The following is a 17,073-nucleotide window of genomic DNA, read 5'->3' as shown; positions in this document are numbered from 1 at the left end:
GTGGCGTGGAAAAAAGCCTCGGAGAATGGAGGAGATGGGATGGGTTTATTGGTGGTGGCAATCACTCTCTCGAATGGGGCTCTCAGCTTGTTTTTTGTCAGAAGAGGGAAAATGTTTCCAGCTGAAAAGTTACTCTTCATGTTTTGAAACGGCCTTTGTATGTCTCACTAAAACAAAAACAGTTCTGAAGACACATTTTTCTTAAAAGCTGTCAATTGGACCCACTAAATTTATAGTATATAAATATTCTTTCAAAGAACTGGTTCCAAGTTGACAATTCCTCATAAAAAAAGGAGTTAAAATGTTTTTGGCCTCTGTTTGAGAAAAGTCCTGGATAGCTTTTATCAGTGAGCTTGTAAAAATAGATAAATAGACTGATTGCTGAGTCAGCATTCACACTATTGTTTTCCTGTAGTTTCTTCTATTATGTTGTTTTGCATTCTAACTATTGCATACTTTGTGCCAGTTTTACCTTTAATATATCAAAATATTCAGCTCAATTGTTTACAATGTAATATGACTTTCAGTATTTGTAGCATTTATACTTTTTGAATTATTTATCTTTATTTACAATAAACAAACAAACACAGAAATACATTAAGACTTCTTCACTTTGTTCAAAAACATTGTTTTCTGAAATCTTTTTCTGCTATTCTAAAGTTTCAAGGTATGTAATGCCAGAAGTGATTAAAGTCCAGTGGCTAGATTGAAGCCAGATTGTAATGTAGCACAGCATGATAATAAAAATTAAAAAAACTGAGAAAAATCGTCAAACAAGAAGCAAAATGTCTTCAAAATGAAAACAGAAATTCAGTTTATTAGAATTAGATCATCCTGAATGACTCAGATTATACACAAGCATTCATTGACTTATGTTATTTACACATTTGCACTAAAAATAAAAGCAAAGTAGTAAAAAAATAAAAAGACTTTGGTATTATGTCCGTATATGTGGGTTTATTTAATAGCTGATGTTGTCATAATAGGTCAAGACTGACCCTTAACAACATGAGTCACAGGTAAATTTAATGTTTTTGGTTAGGCAGTGTGTGAAAAATTGTGTTTTAGTGCAAGGTCCTGATAAGGATAGCTGTAGAAGCTTTGTGTGTGTGTGTGTGTGTGTGTGTGTAGTTCAGGAGCTTGGCAGAGTATGGCATGCAGGCAATTAAAACTGTTCATTAATGTTTTGTTAGACAACACTCCAGCTAATCCCATCATATGGCAGGCAGCGATAAGAGCATTTTCTTCTCTCACTGCCTGTCTGTCCGTCTCTCTGCTGGGAGGAGATATGCTATCAGGGCCTCGTTGTGAAGATGAACAGAACAATGAGTCATAGTCCGATTCAGATTTCTGTCAGGGATCCTACCATAGATGGAAGAAGTGCTTGTCAGTGTGCCCCAGATATCGTTTTACCTTAAAGTTTTGTGAAGTAGCTTCGATGCGAGTATGTGAAACATTTTCCTGCATTAAGGAACAAAACACTTCACAACAATTTCTGCAATGTTGGAACTTTTTAATGATTCAGTGCCAGAATCAAAAGTATGGGCTCAATTGGGCTACAGCAAGAATAATTTTGTTGAACGATAGCGGGTTAATAAATGTCATCATATGTTGGGCCATAAGGACAGCTTTGTCAAGTGGTTGTTTTTGTAAGGCAACAAAAACGCAAATAATCTTTGGGGTTTAGGTCATCAGCATTAACATTATTAGTTATTCTATTCTTAATGGTATGATCAGTTAGGTGCTCCCATCAAAGTAATTGTATAATGTAGGTGTTTCAGTAATAGATTTAAATACCATCCATATGGGGATCTTCTAAATTACTGCCCCCACAGGCAGCACAAGGTATGGCACAAAGTAAACAACCATATAGGATGTTTTTTACTTCCTCAAATACAAATCAAGATGAGCGTTTCCACATCAGAGCAAATGTTGGTGATGTCAGATGTTTGTGTTTCAGAAACAAGGATTGCGTCAGGTTTGTTCAACACCTCAGGCACCGACACAACCTTTCTGCGGGCGAGGTCATTGCCCAGAATTTAATCAGCCCATGTTACGAGCAAAACAGGTTGAACAGCAACAAGACACTGTGCAAAGAAGCAGATACAAAAGCCATTCCAATACTTCAACCAACTACACTTGACTGACAGGATGACATGAAAGATAAGGCTAAAATTTGAACTCTTTTATTGGTTTTTACACCTTCTTATTTTCTGTTAGATAGTTACTCTGCTCAGTTAGGCTTATTATTATCACCCACTGCCTCTTTATTATTGTGTACTAATTTGTATGTCAATGAACTATCAGAATCAAATGCAAAAATGACCAAAACCAAGTCAGTTTTACACATTTTTAGCTAAACTTTGAGGTGTTAGTATCAGCCAATCATTCCCATGGTATTTCCCAAGCACTAAAAAGTTGTACCAGATCTTTGTTTATCAATAACTATTGAAGTCAACCCTGTATGTCTGTTAGCAAAATATCTCATGAACCACTAGATGGATTTTAACAAAGCTCTCAGAAATTAGTCATTAGATGTCCATCTGCAATTAATTAACTTTTGGAGTCACCCTGATTCAGTCTTGGTAGACACAAAAATCACTATAACTCAGTTCATTTCAAAGGAATTGAGCTAAAATATCTTCTGGTAGAAGCTGAGAATCACCTCCAACGCATATTCTGAGCACTAAGATTGTGTGAGATCTTCGCTTAAAACTTTGGCACACAAGACAGCAGGTGATATGCATTACCTTAACGAATGCTAGTTTTTAATTACAGCCTGTTTTGCAGCACGTACTTCACATGAAGCGCTGCTGATTTTCTGATTCTCTCTTACCGTTTTCTTTTTAATCATTCTTTTAAGATTAAGATGCCAACAAACTGAATGCTCTTTTTCTGACGATTTGGTTCCAGTTACTTTTTAAAAAAAACGTAACTGCTGCACAGCCGCCGGGGGATGGATGATGCATTGTGACTGGGAGGTTTAGGCCGGCAGCCAGGACAGCTCGAGTCTCCGCTGGCACAGATTTCACTGCAGGTGTCAGAAGAATATTATTGTGGCACCAGAGAACCGTTTTGTCAGATACTATCAGCTGAGCTTAAAGCCAGCCAACATCTTTGTGGTGATGGAGCTGATTGCATATTCATTTCACTTATGTAATAAATAGTGCATTAACATTTCACTGAGCAGGTCAGTATTGTGATGTGAAGGCACATTTTGAAGAGTATTTTCAAACCTTTTGAGCTGAGGTTTGGAAGTACTTAAAAACTATCACCCATTTAGCAAACTGAAATGATTTCATTAGAGTTTTTTTTAGTACTGGCTTGTAAAAAAAATAATGAGGGGTTGAGGTGAATGTGAATGAACCTAAACTAAATTTAAAAGGACATAATACTGACATTATAATCTATAGATCTTTATTTTTGCAGATAACATATATAGCAATCATGCTTTTTCATATAACACCATCTAAAGACATTTATTATATTTTTACATAGAATATTTTACATTAGGCCCATGTAACAGCTAAAAATATACAAAACAATATTCTCTGACTAGACATTTCTAATAAATTATTATATATAATCTTTAATATTATTACTCTAATATGTTATTATCATTATATTTTTTTTCAGCAGAGAGAGATATGTGACTTAGTTTCTGAGATAGTATTATTGCAGAAAACAGCAAATAATATCACATTTTTCATTCAACATTTTGACATAATAAAAAGAAAAATAAACTCGGCTTGTACGGACATTCACAGATACATGTATTACACAATCCAGTTTACAACATCATTCAAGAGAGAAACTGCAGTATGGTAACTTTTTTACAAAACTCATGGAACGCTTTTGTCATTGCACATTTTATTTCACATATCTTTGAAAGAAAAATGGAGATGAAAGAGAAAACGGGACTGATTCAACCTGATTCCTGTCGCACGTAGCTGCCACTGAAGCAAATTCTCTTGACCCTTCCATGTTGTGATATCTGTGGTTTGTCATAAAGTTAACATATTTATGTTTTTTATATATATATTTATCATACAGTGTCATCTTTTTTACATAATCAGTATGAAATAATAGGTTTTGATTTTTTGGATGAAAAGGGGACGTTTCAGTCGCGTTAACCTGTAAAGCATCTGACTGTGTTGTGTTGTGTTTACACTGCTTTGCCAGCTATAATTTCCAACTAAACCAATCTTTTTCACTCCTACTTTCATCAAGGATATCTGCACTTGCTACAGAGCTGAAACACATGATAGCTCCTATTCGTAAAAGGCCACAAATCGATGATACATCAGCATGAAGCAATAATTTGGATCAGCTTTTAATGCCGCTTTGTGCATATTTATACTAAGACTTATGCTGCATGCCTAATTTATAAGGGTGGATAAAAGAAATTCAATAGTTAGATCTTTTTAAATACAGTCTTTATTATTTAAATGTATCTGGGTGATATCTTAAACAATTTGGTCACATCTACCTTTGTTCCTGAGGAGTGTGTTATTTAACAGGTATATAAGTAAAGAAGTGCAGTTAGAATAACAGTAAACTACCAGAGAAATCCATCTTACTAGCTTCAAAGCAGGACACCAGTCGCAGGAGCTTATTCACTGTTTTAGTTCATAAAATAAATTCAAACTAGAGCTGGATCATTGCAACAATGTGCTTTCTTTTCCACAATAAAATTTGATTGCAGAGTAGAACTCTGGGATTTCTGTTAATAAAAGTTGTTTACAGAGTAAACTTGTGCTTGTAGGCTGATGCTGTTTTTTCCCCCTAAATTATTGCTCTACTTCATCAAAAAAGGGTGCATTTAATTCGCATTTAGTCAGCAGGTCAAACGTCTGCGCAAACTGCTCAAGCTAGATCATGATTTGGTCCCTCTCATGTTCACACATAGAAAATCACCTACAAATGACTGTAAAAAAAGATTCAGACTCCATAAAAATGAACTATTCTTTAGAAAACAAGGAAACAGTTATAACAGTCTCTTGCTAAGTTTTTCTTCACAAGTAATTTTTGCTGTTGTCACAGGTTTCAGTCATGTCAAAAAGAAGAAATTCCATGTTGTGCTTTTCTAATGTTGTTCCCGACATGCGTGGTAAACATTTCTGGTGGCGTGCAGGATTCTGCAAAGGACTGATAGTCTGATTAAGTTATAATTTACACATATAAGCTGATTTGGCCTGTTGCACATCCCCATATTGTCTTGGCTTTATATTTGTAGATAAATCTTTTCTTCATAAATTTAAACTTTTGTATTTCCCTTCAACACAGCATTTATTTTATTGTATGTATTTCATGTACAAAACAAAATTTTTGACTTATATTTTTTTGTACAGTAATCTGAGTTTAGTATATTTGTTAATATCTTGAATGAATAATACTATTGATTCAACATGAGCCTCCTGATTTAAATTGTACATATTTACTATACAGTAGTTTTGTATAAGTCACATTTTCTTTTCCAAGACTAAAGTTTTGTTGCATAATAAAATTTATAATATCACAACAGCTTTGCTGGGTAATTTGTATCTTCCTTCTTACGTTTTAACACTCTGTATTATAAAAATAAACAAACAGAAAACCCCCTAAAAATAACTGTAATCAGGTTGGTTTCACGTGTCCCCAGGAGGTAGGTGAATAAAAGCAGACATAGAAGTCGTGGTCGTTCCCAACCTTGATTACGGCCGAGTGCCGGTCTTGCAGTTGAAACACAGAAACAGGCAGAACTTGTAATTTAGATGTAGGCCTCCTCGTTGGCTGGGTTCTGACTCTGGTTTTCTGCCTGCTGATCCGGACCATTTTCTTGAGCCTTCACCAGTGCCACGGGTTTGAACATCATCCGCAGACGCTAGGAAGAGCATTAGTGACAAAGCTGATCTTACAGCTGAATCAAAAAAACTAACTATTGCTGCTGACATGACAGGAAGACAAAAACACAGCAGTTTTACAGCTGTGAGCATGATGCCATCGGGGGCCAGTTTATCCACAGAAGTAAACCTAAATTTCTAAAGTTTTTCTAAATGTTTTCAGCTATGGATAGTGGTGGGCCAGTCCAATTCAGAGGCCATTTTAATAGATTGTCCACCCGGGTACGGAGCACTACTCAGCTGGCTGATTGCTACAATTAGACAATCAGCCATCAGCTGCAGGATGTGACACCTGCATTTCGCCTCTGATAGCTTCTGCTGCACTGCCTGCAATTATGGCACATTCATTCTGTCAGCAGTGGCTATAAGCTACATCTGTCACCAGCACACTGTGGATGATTGCAAATCAAAAAGCCGTTAATGTAAATTTTCAGGGAAAAAAAAAGAAAAGGTATTATCCACCCAGGTCAATAAAAATGCATTGCATCATTGTGCTGGAGATAGGTGCGTGCAATTTCCTGAGAATTCAGTGGCTGTTAAAACAGAAAGCCATGAAAATTGCCTCACAAAACTAATTAAAAATTCTCTTTCGCTAATCCTTTTATCACAGCTCTCTTCATTTCAATTTATTATTACTCCGTCGAGGATGCTTGTGTGTTTGCTCATTACAAAACCATTGAATGACAGTACCAGAGTATAATCCTCTGAACAGAGGAACACTGAGCTAAAGTCAGCATTTTCTCTTCCGGTGTTGGGCTTCCTTTGAATCCTTAATTACAAACTTTATTTCAATGTATATATATATATGTATATATATATGTATATATATATATATACATACACACACACATACATACAATCTTGGGAGCTTGTATGTTATCCTGATATAGCACTGATTGTAAAAAAAAAACCTGAATAGAAACCAATGCAATTAAAGCTCTCAATACTGCCTACCTGCTGCAGGTGCACATTAAAATTTAGATAACACATGCACAAAATGCTCACAGTGTAATGTGATCTGCTCTGGAAGAGCTGGGGATACTATTTAGAGTACTCTCTTGATATTTACTGACATACTAGAATTTATGTGGCCAAGTATAAAATCAAATTCAGCTTGTTCATTCATTTTGAAGTTTAACTTTCTGTTTTCAGAGTTAAAATTTAGACAAAAACAGCCCAAATCTATGTTAGATCCTACCTCTTTGTATGTGCCTTTGAGTGTGAGGAACATGTAGCCCATGTAGCCAGGGATCAGAATCATGGAGGAAAGGGCCATGCACCAGCCGACCCCCTGACCCCAGCGTGGGAACACATAATCACCCATAGTGAGCGGGACCATCTGCACTGCACTGAACAAAAAGACGCCCTGGACAAGAACGAGACAAAAGAAGATATCTCAGCACTTTTCTCATCACACTCATGGACATTATAAATGCAAACAAAGTATTAAGAATTTAAAAATGAAACTGAATTTTAATAACACTTTGCTGCTTGGCAGATCCACCAAGTTTTAACATTTAGGTGGTACCATATGATCATTATGAAAATGAAAACTAGCAGTTAAACCTTAGCATGAACTTTTGTTTGCTTGTTTTTTGAGTATATAACATTGTTTGAGCATCAAAAAGTTCCTATATGCCAATTAATTGTTAATGTTTAATAAATCTGCAACAAAGCCGTAGCATATTTTACCACAAAATGATTCTCTTATATACAGTATGATGCTTTCTGAGAAGTTACACACATACATATTGACCTTGTTGGGGGTAATATTTTGCTTGGTTAGTGTTTAGTAAGCTTCAGATGTTAGTAAGAGACAGAGACTTACAGCCACAATGAGAGGAGTGAAAACAACCCAGCAGGCCTTCCACCACAAGCAGGGTCTGTAACCAATCATCTCCTCAATGTTGTCATAGAATTTGTTCACACCTGCAGCCAAACAATAAAAATGCTAAATATTTCTTTTGCTATTGCTTTAGGACTGCATTATTCATCATCTTAGGCTTGTGTTTATTTGACTTTTTGATTTTAAGCTGCACATCTTTAGACTCAAAAGTTGTTTTTAGATGTAAAAAAGTAATTTATGCATACATATAGTTGCACAGACAAAAATGTTGCTCACCATAGAACCAAGAAATTGAGATACACTCGAAGAAAACAAGGAAAAGCAGAGACATTCCACTTGCTGAGTAGTAGTCAAATAGCTTAAACACATACAATCCACCCTGCAAACAAAGCAAAAAAGAAAAAAAAAACACACACACAAGAAAGCATAATAATACAGCTGTAGGAGAAGAGGGAAAACAACAGAACAAGCAGTTATATCCATTTAAAGCACAGACTTGGACTGGTTGAGTGGAATGAATGAGTATTAAGTGTGAGTATAAACAAATGTGGCTGCTAGAAGGTCCACATCTTATATGTGGATTTTTTAGTTATTGCTTCTCTTATTTTATACTACCTTTTTAATATGTTGAATTACTACTGTTTATTCAAGACACAAAGTACAAATATTATGCACTGCAACATATATGGACATATACTGGACACTTGTGATCAGATCACCAAGGATGCATGTTAGTGCCAGGTCCAAATGTGGCCTAACTGATGGGTTAACAAAGAGACTGGGTTCTTTTGGTTTTAAAAGTCTGAAATTTCAAAGATTGAAAAAAGAAAAACTCAGTTTGACTTCAAATATCTGATGATGGGGACAGTAGGCGCTGAGGCAGTTTGCTGCATTGGAAATATAAAGAAGTATCAAAACATACTGTCTTTCCTGAGAGAGTGTCTTTTTACTTTCATGTTAGTTTTTTTTACTACATACAAAGGCTATTTGTAGCCAGAATCCAAAAAGTGAACCAAACCAAAGCTGATGCGAAGTAAACTTTGTCACTCAGTCAGACTGCTTCATATTTCAGACAGAAATAACTAATCATTGAGTTGGTGCATTGTCATATTTACCTGTGTGATGTTGGACAAGCCAATTATATAAGAAACAAGGCAGACGACAGCAATGAAGATCTCTCGACGCTTTCGGAGAACCCGGGGAAATTCATCAACCAGTGCAGTGATGAAGCCTTCCACAGTGCAGAACTGCAGAGTTTGCAGAGCCATTTTAAAACTATTACTAACTACTCTGCTGTCACAATAAAATCATTGCAAAGGTTTAGTACAAGAGTGAGAATATGAGACCAAGGCACAATGAGTTACAGTTATTGTTTAGACATGTGATGATAAAAAGTACTGCAAAGATCCAAAGGTCAGGGCATTTTTATTGGATTATTTTCACCTGGCTGTCGATTCCCAGCATCAGCAGCATGGAGAAAAAAAGAATTGCCCACAGAGGAGAGATGGGCAGCTGCGTGACGGCCTCAGGATACGCCAGAAATGCCAGGCCAGGTCCTGATTGAACAAAAGTTACACTTAGTCATTTTATACAACACAAAAGTAATAATATATGAGTCATTACAAACATCTAGATGTGAAATACCATGTCCCATAAATGCTCAGTGATTATGACAGTACAAAGAAAATAATATTAAATTAAAAAGTCTTTCAAGATACAAAATAACTAAGCACTTATTATTCTAATAATCCCTGAATTTACACAGTGATAAAGAAAAACATCCTTTCCCATCTTTTTGACTGTAAGTTGAAAGTCAGTGTAGTTGGGGAAATTGTGTGCTTGTGTATGTTGTTACTATTGAGTTTCAACATTGATTGCAATTACCTGAGGCTGCCACATCAGCAATTGGTCTCTTTGTTACGTGAGCCATGAATCCCACAATGGAAAAGATGACAAAGCCGGCGAACATACTGGTGAAGGAGTTGATGCAGCAGACAATGATAGAATCTCTGCAGGAGAAATAGACAAAGCGTAAGGCAGCCATTGTCACGCCTGTATCAATTCCTTATCAACCCGTCACACATTGTGGAAAAGCAATGGGGGAGGGAGAAGTTGAAAGCCATTTTGCACCCTTCATTTGCTCAGCAGCTGAATACATTCATACTGACCTGTTCTTATTTAAAATGGCAGCGAGGTTTAGACTTTTTAAGATATTTAAAAGCAAAACACACAAATTGGTGCTTTTAAAGGCTACCCTTGAAGGCAACAATAATGTATGAAGCCCATGTATCTATGAAAACACAAGATAGAGCCAAATCAATGAAACAACAGGCACTTTATGATTGAAGGGTCAAATGTTCCCCAAACTACAATGTTGTCATAGAAACAAAAGAAATATTCCCTGTGGGAGAATTCTCCACATTCACCTTAAAAAGATCTGCAGGTGATTTAAGATTATTCTTGAAGCTGAATTTGAATAAAAGCATGTTTAATTCCTGGAGCGAATGCACTTTAAATGTGGCATATTTTCATCACATACCTGTAGACGTTATTATTGAAGGGATTGTAGCTGCCAAGAGCAATCAGAGAGCCTAATCCCAGTCCGTAAGAAAAGAAGATCTGCGTGGCAGCATCAAGCCACACCTGACACATGAGGATTATAAAACATGTCAATGCTTTTTGTCATTTTAGGCATATAGGTGGCTGTAGGGATGGAGATATTTGCATTACTGTATCTTGCTTTTTCAAACTCTCGTAAAATAGCAGGGAAAGAAAAATACTTAATCCAGAAACCTACACTTCTGTTTTTGTTATTTGCTCTTATCCCATTGCTCCCTGACTACTTTACCTTTTATTATATTAAACTAAATAAACATAATTTCATGATCAATACTGCTACTTAGGAGAAAACTCATTTAAACTTTACCAAAGAGACATATTTTGTGCCATTGAGCTCATTTCCCATACACTGAACATAAATGACTGACAGTCTATAAGGAGTTTGCATCTTTCTCCTTCACAAAAACACAATATTTATTTGTAAAAATCCTAACTCCTGCAGTACTTGTAATATTTCATGCCAGTATCTATGACATTACTGCATCCTTTCAACAGCCTGTGTAATTTGGATTTGCTCTCGACTCCATCAAAGATTTTCTGCATCTGTTTGGAGCTGATCAAAAAATAAGGGTCCTATTCTAACAGGCTGTATTTGAAAGTCTAAACAGAAATGGAATGCCTGCATGGCTCAGAAACCTTTTAGTTTATCTCCAATCTAAGTTAACCTTCTTGGTCCAGAATGATTATGAGAACTGTAATCTTAAGTTGTTGGGTTTTTTTTTCATCTGTTTGTTCTGAAACATGCAAAAAGTGTCCTGGCAGATCCATCCCATATTCCGCCCACTGGGTATGAGTTGTTATCATCAGGCAGACAGTTTAGAGCTCTGCAATGTAAACCTAATAAATTTAAAGATTCCTTTGTTTATATATCAGTAGGTGGTTTAAGCAGTAGCAAGAAATGAGTGTTTTAACTTTGTTTTAAAAATACGAAGCAGCTCCCTCAAAGGTGCTCAGCTTGTCCTCTATGGTCACCATTTTTATATTTTGTGTCAGGTTGCTGTATGTTTTTCAGAATTCAACCCAACTGAGAGCTCACCTCAGATGCCTTCAGTTTCTCAAAGTTTGGTGTGATGTAGAAGAGAATTCCATCAAAAGCTCCAGGTAGAGTGATGCCACGGCAAAACAGGATGAACAGCATGAAGTAGGGGTATGTTGCTGAGAAGTACACCACCTGGGAGACACAAAACAATCATAATTTTACAGCATGTAAGCCATAGCTAAAACTTGCACTTGAAACATCTGCTCTGCAAGGCAACAAAAAGGCTAAAAACGAAATGTTAAATTGCTCGTCTAGTGATTGTACAGCGTTACTGTGACACCAATCCCACAGCACTGCACAGTGCCCGAGTCAGCCATTCCTCAGAGGCCAGATGACACCTGAATTAAAGGGTTCAGCACACTTTCACTTAGCCTTTACCTTCTTATCTGAACCAGTTTTGCTCCTGTGCTATCTTTTAAGATAAAATCTATTAAAGAAAATGAACCAGTGTAGACTCTGACACTAACATTAAATGATTAAATGTCTTCAGTCAAATTTTACCCAGAAGTTATTGTTTAAATTATCATTTATTTTTGTTAATTTGTAGATTAATAAAATGTGTCACTGAAAAAAATTGGTCTTAGTAAAATAAAACTTAGGAAACTTAAGAAAAAAAAACATCAAATTCTTGACTTCATACTTTCTCTGATCCTTAAATCACAAGACCCTAAAAAAATGTAGTTATTAAATCATGCACTTGAAACAAAGTTCAAATGGGCAGCAATTCTTACATAACAGGATTTCTTTTTTTCCCATTTTACTTTATTGTGTTCCTGTCTTCATCGTTTTTAGTTTACTCACTTTGCCAGTCCAGCTGACCCCCTTCCAGATGCAGAAATAGACGAGCACCCATGCAATGGCGAGAGTGATAGCCAGTGGGATCCTGACCTCCCCGGGCTTCTCCAGACCATCGGTCAGCTGGTGCATGTTACGCCTGCAGGGAAGAAGTAAAGCGGTCTCACTGCAGTGCACAAAGGCATGTTTAATCTCATACATGCAGCGTGCATGGGTGCGTGCACAAATATGCCAACGCATGTCTTGATATTTACAAAGAGAGTCTCCATGACTTTTTTTCTTACCCCTAAAGCTTTTCAGAGACTCTACAGTCAAGAGAAATCATGTTTGTGTGCATGATTGTGTGTTTTTTTCCCTTCCTTTTCTGCAGATGTTTTGCACGTACACAAGTTTTCTCTCTTCTGATGTCCTTGAGAAGATTTCATGTTAAAGGATTTGAAATATCCCATGCATATTGTCTGATTTGACCCCATATTCTTCACACAAGGGGAAATTACTGAATCAGCTTTAATCTTGTTACAGCAAAGCAGTCTGAAAAGACTCAGTTGTGCAACTTACTCCCAGAACTCCAACACAGCACTGGTGAGGTTTTTGGTGTCTGTGATGCTGTAGTTGGTGTAGCAGCTATCAGTGTTCCAGGGGTTGCCACAAGTCTGCCATGGCAGCTCCTAAAAATGACCAAAAAAAAAAAAAAAAAAAAAAAAAGCACATAGAAACGAGAAGACAGCTCTTTTTCCTTAAACCCCCTCTCCCATCCCTGGGTCCTTTCTTTCTGGCTGTCAAGCGGCCAAGACCGTGATGCTCATTTGGGACATTGAGATTTCATGCTTTTCTCCGAAGAGTGAATGCTTCATTGCAGAATGCATTTATCAATACCTTGTGTTAAGCGCTAATTATGCGGGAAAGGAAGTAATAAAAGTCATACACTGCTAAGGGTTTTGTGGTCTTATATAAGAGATGCTGGCAAAAAGCCTGACACATGACTGAAGTAAATCACTAAGTAAAGATACATAGAAAAAACAACTATGTTTTGCATTAAAATAGAAAAACATAAAGTCCAGACTTCTGGACTTTTCTAAACTACACATAAATGAAGGAGATGGATGAGAGAGGGTTGTAGAGTTTTTTTTTCTTATATAAACATACTCACAGCAGTGAAGGAGTTGTACAGATAGTAAATAGCCCAGCAAATGATTACAATGTAGTAGATATTGAGCCAAAAGGACAGAACGGCAGCAGCTAGACCAACACCTGAAAGCAACCGAAAAATACAAGGGTGATGTTAAATCTGTGCTGAAAAGCTGAACAATAAAATAAAATAAAATGAAGAAAAACAGGGTTATATACAAAACATACTTGAAGGTTCTGGTCACAAACAATGTGCTTCTCTGCTAAACAACCACCTTAACAACTTCGCCTGCCTCCTTCTCCATCTAACCTTTGTCAATCAGCCAACTATTATTTAAATAAAGAACACAACTTATGATAACAGTCACATTAAAGTATGTTTTACCTTTGAATATTGGAGCCAATTTCCACACTCCTAGTCCTCCAATGGAGGTGTACTGACCAAGAGCCGTCTCCAGAAAGAACAGTGGCATTCCAGCAAATACCAGCGTCAAAAAGTAAGGAATCAAGAAGGCCCCTGAATGAGAGGTGAGAAGCAAATGTGTGTAAATGAAGATAAATCACATGTCACTAATATGTAATATAATCCAGTGAGTTATTTGGCAAAGGGAAGAATAGGTTTTTTTTTGTTGTTGTTGTTGTTGTTGTTGGTTTTTTTTGTTTTTTTTTTTGCTTGTGCGCAATTACGCACGGCTATGATGAGGGGAAATACTTTTTATTTAAACTCTCCAGCAGCAAAGTGTCGCCCTTTGATGTCAGGATCTTTGCATTCCTTTAGTTGTGTGGAAAATTGCCGAGAACTCCTGATTACCTCCGCCGTTCTTTCCACATAAATAAGGAAATCTCCAGACATTTCCGAGTCCGATCGCGTATCCCACACAAGACAGAAGAAAGTCAAATTTCCCACCCCACGTTTCCCTCTCGGGTATCTCCTTTTTCGTCTTCTGCACCTTCACCACCAACGTTTTGGGTTTGTCATTTGGCGTGGTGCTGGCTGCGTCATTCACCGTCTCCGTTAGGACGTGTCCGTCCGAGGCTTTGGTCCCGTTTGTAGCCATGGCGACGCTGTGTGTCGGGTAGTCCTGACCAGTGGAGAAGTGGTGGTTTCAGCACTGGTCCAGGCGGATCGCAGCTTGTCCGTCCCGTAACCTTGGTCCCCAGAGAAGAGCTGAGAGAACAGTCGGAGCGTGTGAAGGACCAGGAGCTGAATCAGGGACACTTCAGCGGACGGCAACTCTGAAAACACAAAATGTAAACGTTAAAATTTTGCAAAAACAGACAAATAAATCCAACATTATATAAGTTATATGATTTTACCGGCTATGTTAAGAGTTAGAAATATTCTCTGAAGCAGAAAGTCAGGTCTTTATAACAGGGGTCTAATTAGTCTAAGTCTGGATTTAATGTTCAACATCTGCACAAATCAGGGTCTGATTTAAAAAAAATAATATGAAACATTTCACAGTCGTTTTCTGTGCTCTATAATTCATGGAAAATATACCTTTATTTAAAAACAACTGAAACATAAATAATTTTTATTAAGTAATATTTTTAGAAAAGGAAAAGAGAAAAAAAGAGATGCCCCCGGGTTATGTGAACTCCTCGGGATAAAAGGAAGACTTCACACAAAATAAGAAACACTTGAAATGGCCTGAAGTGAATCCGTGTTAGCAGAAATTTAGAGCCTGCTCTTGTCCTTGATTCATTGTGCTCTAAATTCAATGGCCCACTTCCCACTGCTCCGGTACAAGAGCAGAGCAATTAAACACATTTAGGAGTCAGTCGCAACGACCACGTCCAATGAATCACCTGAAGAGGCTAATAGCTCTTTGGAGGCTGCAGCTTCAGTGTGTACTTTTACCTGTGATCAACAAGACAAAAATTAAAGGTTTATTGATTATTTTTACTTCATAAATAATATTTTTGTATTATTTACAATTTGGTGGTTTATATTGAAAAAATGCTTTACACAATCTGAATTGATAAATGTATGTTTATTATAATATCTTAAATGCTTTAGAGTTCAAAATAAACGTTTTTTTTATTATTATTATTATGAGTGGCTGGAACAGAGCACGCTCCGTCAGCCGGTGCGTAATGGAGAGGCGCGATCTGAGGCACCACGGGGACAGAAATGTTTCCGAATGTTATTTATTTATTTATTTATTTAGTCTCACATAAATATTATATATATTTTTAAAAAATCTAAGTTAGTGTTTGCTTTTAAGAGACACAAACGCTCCAGACAGGATGACATAACCGGAGAACAGATTTTCGCACTTTTTTTTCCTTCCAAAAATCCGATTTTTTTTCTTCATTTTATGCAGAACATGAAGAACTCATAGCAGCCGGACTGAATGATCAAACACGCAAATTTCCACCGTGAAATGAGTCTTGGTTCCCCTCAGGTGAAGCGCAGTCGTACATCCGCGCGCTTTGCCAAATTCTGCACATCTGCGCACCAATTTCCTCAAGACAGAACCAGACACATTTATTTCCCCCAATTTATATATATATAAAAAAACATAACTTACGATGAAATCAGACGGTTTGACAGCGTGTTTCCCAGAAGGTTAGAAATCCAAATGGAAAAAAAAAAGTTATTTCCTTTTGGCTGCTGTAAGTAAAACCAAGGTGAAAACTTTTGCATCCGGCGACAGGGAGCAGAAACCTGATCCTCAAGGGGGGAAGATGGTTGACAAGTGAGTCTCGGAGAGCGAGGTGCTGTCCTTAAAGGAGTGGTGCTGAAAGAGAGGAAGGGAGAGAAGACGGGGAACGGAGCTGCCGCCGTCTGACTTGAAGCGAGCAGGGACGTAACATGGAGCGCATGAATTTTTCACTCTCATCTACATAGCGTCAATGTCACCTCAAAGTCGACCCACCCCAACTCCAACATTTCCACCACTGAGATGGCAGCGGGTTTGAGAGAGGCGCATCCTCTTGTCTCAAGGTTTTATATCCTTACTCATGCAGCAACTTGTCTTTCTGTCCCACCCTCTCCCCTCCTTTCTGTCTCACCAAAGGGTCAGTTGAAGTATAATAAGGTTTACTTCATTCTGTTTGCTCAAAACCCCTTTTAAGGTTAACTAAATTCCATTCACTTGCCATTAGTCACCCAATCAAATATTTGAATCCCAAATTTGAGTCCTTTAACTCACAGCTGTTTACATTTTAGGACATACATGGGAATAAAAATCATTTCAAAAGTTCATATTTGAGCTAAAAATAATGTTGCATCAATTACAGTCGCTCAGAGAAGGATGCCAGTGGCTGGTGTTGCTGCTGGAAAAGCATGATAAGAGGGTCCCAGCCAATAAAACTGAGTCAGGGTGTGTGAGATAAATTGAAAACTGCGCTCATAATCTTCTTAGCCCGCTGTCTTCCAAAATGAAATACCCATGTGGAACATCCCAAATGAGAAGTCCTAATGCTGACTTTAACTCCTGCATCGAGATAAAATATTCAGGTCTCTGTGGGAGATTAGGCTCGGTCTCGGTTTAGGAGCTGAAGTTTGAGTCTTCAGTAAGAGTTACAGTTAAACACAAAAGGTTCATAAGCTGGGAATGTCAAATTTGTGATAAAACATGTGATGCTGAATTTCCTTATTCCACTGCCTGAATCCTGTCAGATGTGACTCAAAAGTTATTTTTTTACCGTCCTGGCTGCAAAACAAAACAGAAAAAATGTCAGGATCTGATCAGAGTTCTTAACCAAACAGCCCATTGTTAGGTTTAGCAGGTTGGAGGTATAAAAAATATAACTTG

General features: G+C 37.3%; 1 protein-coding gene across 2 annotated transcripts; it reads right to left on the bottom strand.

The window, feature by feature from the left end:
* Nucleotides 1-3,756: 3,756 nt before the first annotated feature.
* Nucleotides 3,757-16,313, bottom strand: slc6a1b (solute carrier family 6 member 1b). 2 transcript variants are annotated; one of them, XM_017408671.3, is made up of 15 exons: nt 15,844-16,313; nt 14,121-14,545; nt 13,695-13,826; nt 13,332-13,432; nt 12,740-12,849; nt 12,188-12,320; nt 11,384-11,518; nt 10,268-10,371; nt 9,613-9,737; nt 9,172-9,284; nt 8,844-8,975; nt 8,005-8,107; nt 7,711-7,811; nt 7,081-7,248; nt 3,757-5,863 (listed from the first exon to the last, which is right to left on the bottom strand). In XM_017408671.3, exons 2-15 carry the CDS (start codon nt 14,365-14,367, stop codon nt 5,750-5,752), a joined length of 1,818 nt encoding a protein of 605 aa, XP_017264160.1. In that variant the 5' UTR covers nt 14,368-14,545; nt 15,844-16,313; the 3' UTR covers nt 3,757-5,749. The 2 variants fall into 2 exon arrangements, with proteins under 2 accessions (XP_017264160.1, XP_017264161.1); XM_017408672.3 differs by having other exon boundaries at nt 14,317-14,545; nt 15,844-16,304.
* Between the last annotated feature and the right edge of the window lie 760 nt (nt 16,314-17,073).

The sequence above is a fragment of the Kryptolebias marmoratus genome, linkage group LG4 (genome assembly GCF_001649575.2).
Source record: "Kryptolebias marmoratus isolate JLee-2015 linkage group LG4, ASM164957v2, whole genome shotgun sequence".
In the NCBI taxonomy this organism is placed as follows: domain Eukaryota; kingdom Metazoa; phylum Chordata; class Actinopteri; order Cyprinodontiformes; family Rivulidae; genus Kryptolebias; species Kryptolebias marmoratus.
This window is presented reverse-complemented; position numbering and strand designations above follow the sequence as displayed.

What these genes read in the sequence shown, in the direction of transcription:
- slc6a1b (XM_017408671.3), bottom strand. Translation starts at nt 14,367, where the DNA reads ATGGCTACAAACGGGACCAAAGCCTCGGACGGACACGTCCTAACGGAG. An exon ending in TCACTCCTCTCATTGTGGCT is followed by an intron (nt 7,249 to 7,710) that starts GTAAGTCTCTGT and finishes GTTCTTGTCCAG; the next exon opens with GGCGTCTTTTTGTTCAGTGC. An exon ending in TCAAAGGCACATACAAAGAG is followed by an intron (nt 5,864 to 7,080) that starts GTAGGATCTAAC and finishes TGCTCTTCCTAG; the next exon opens with CGTCTGCGGATGATGTTCAA.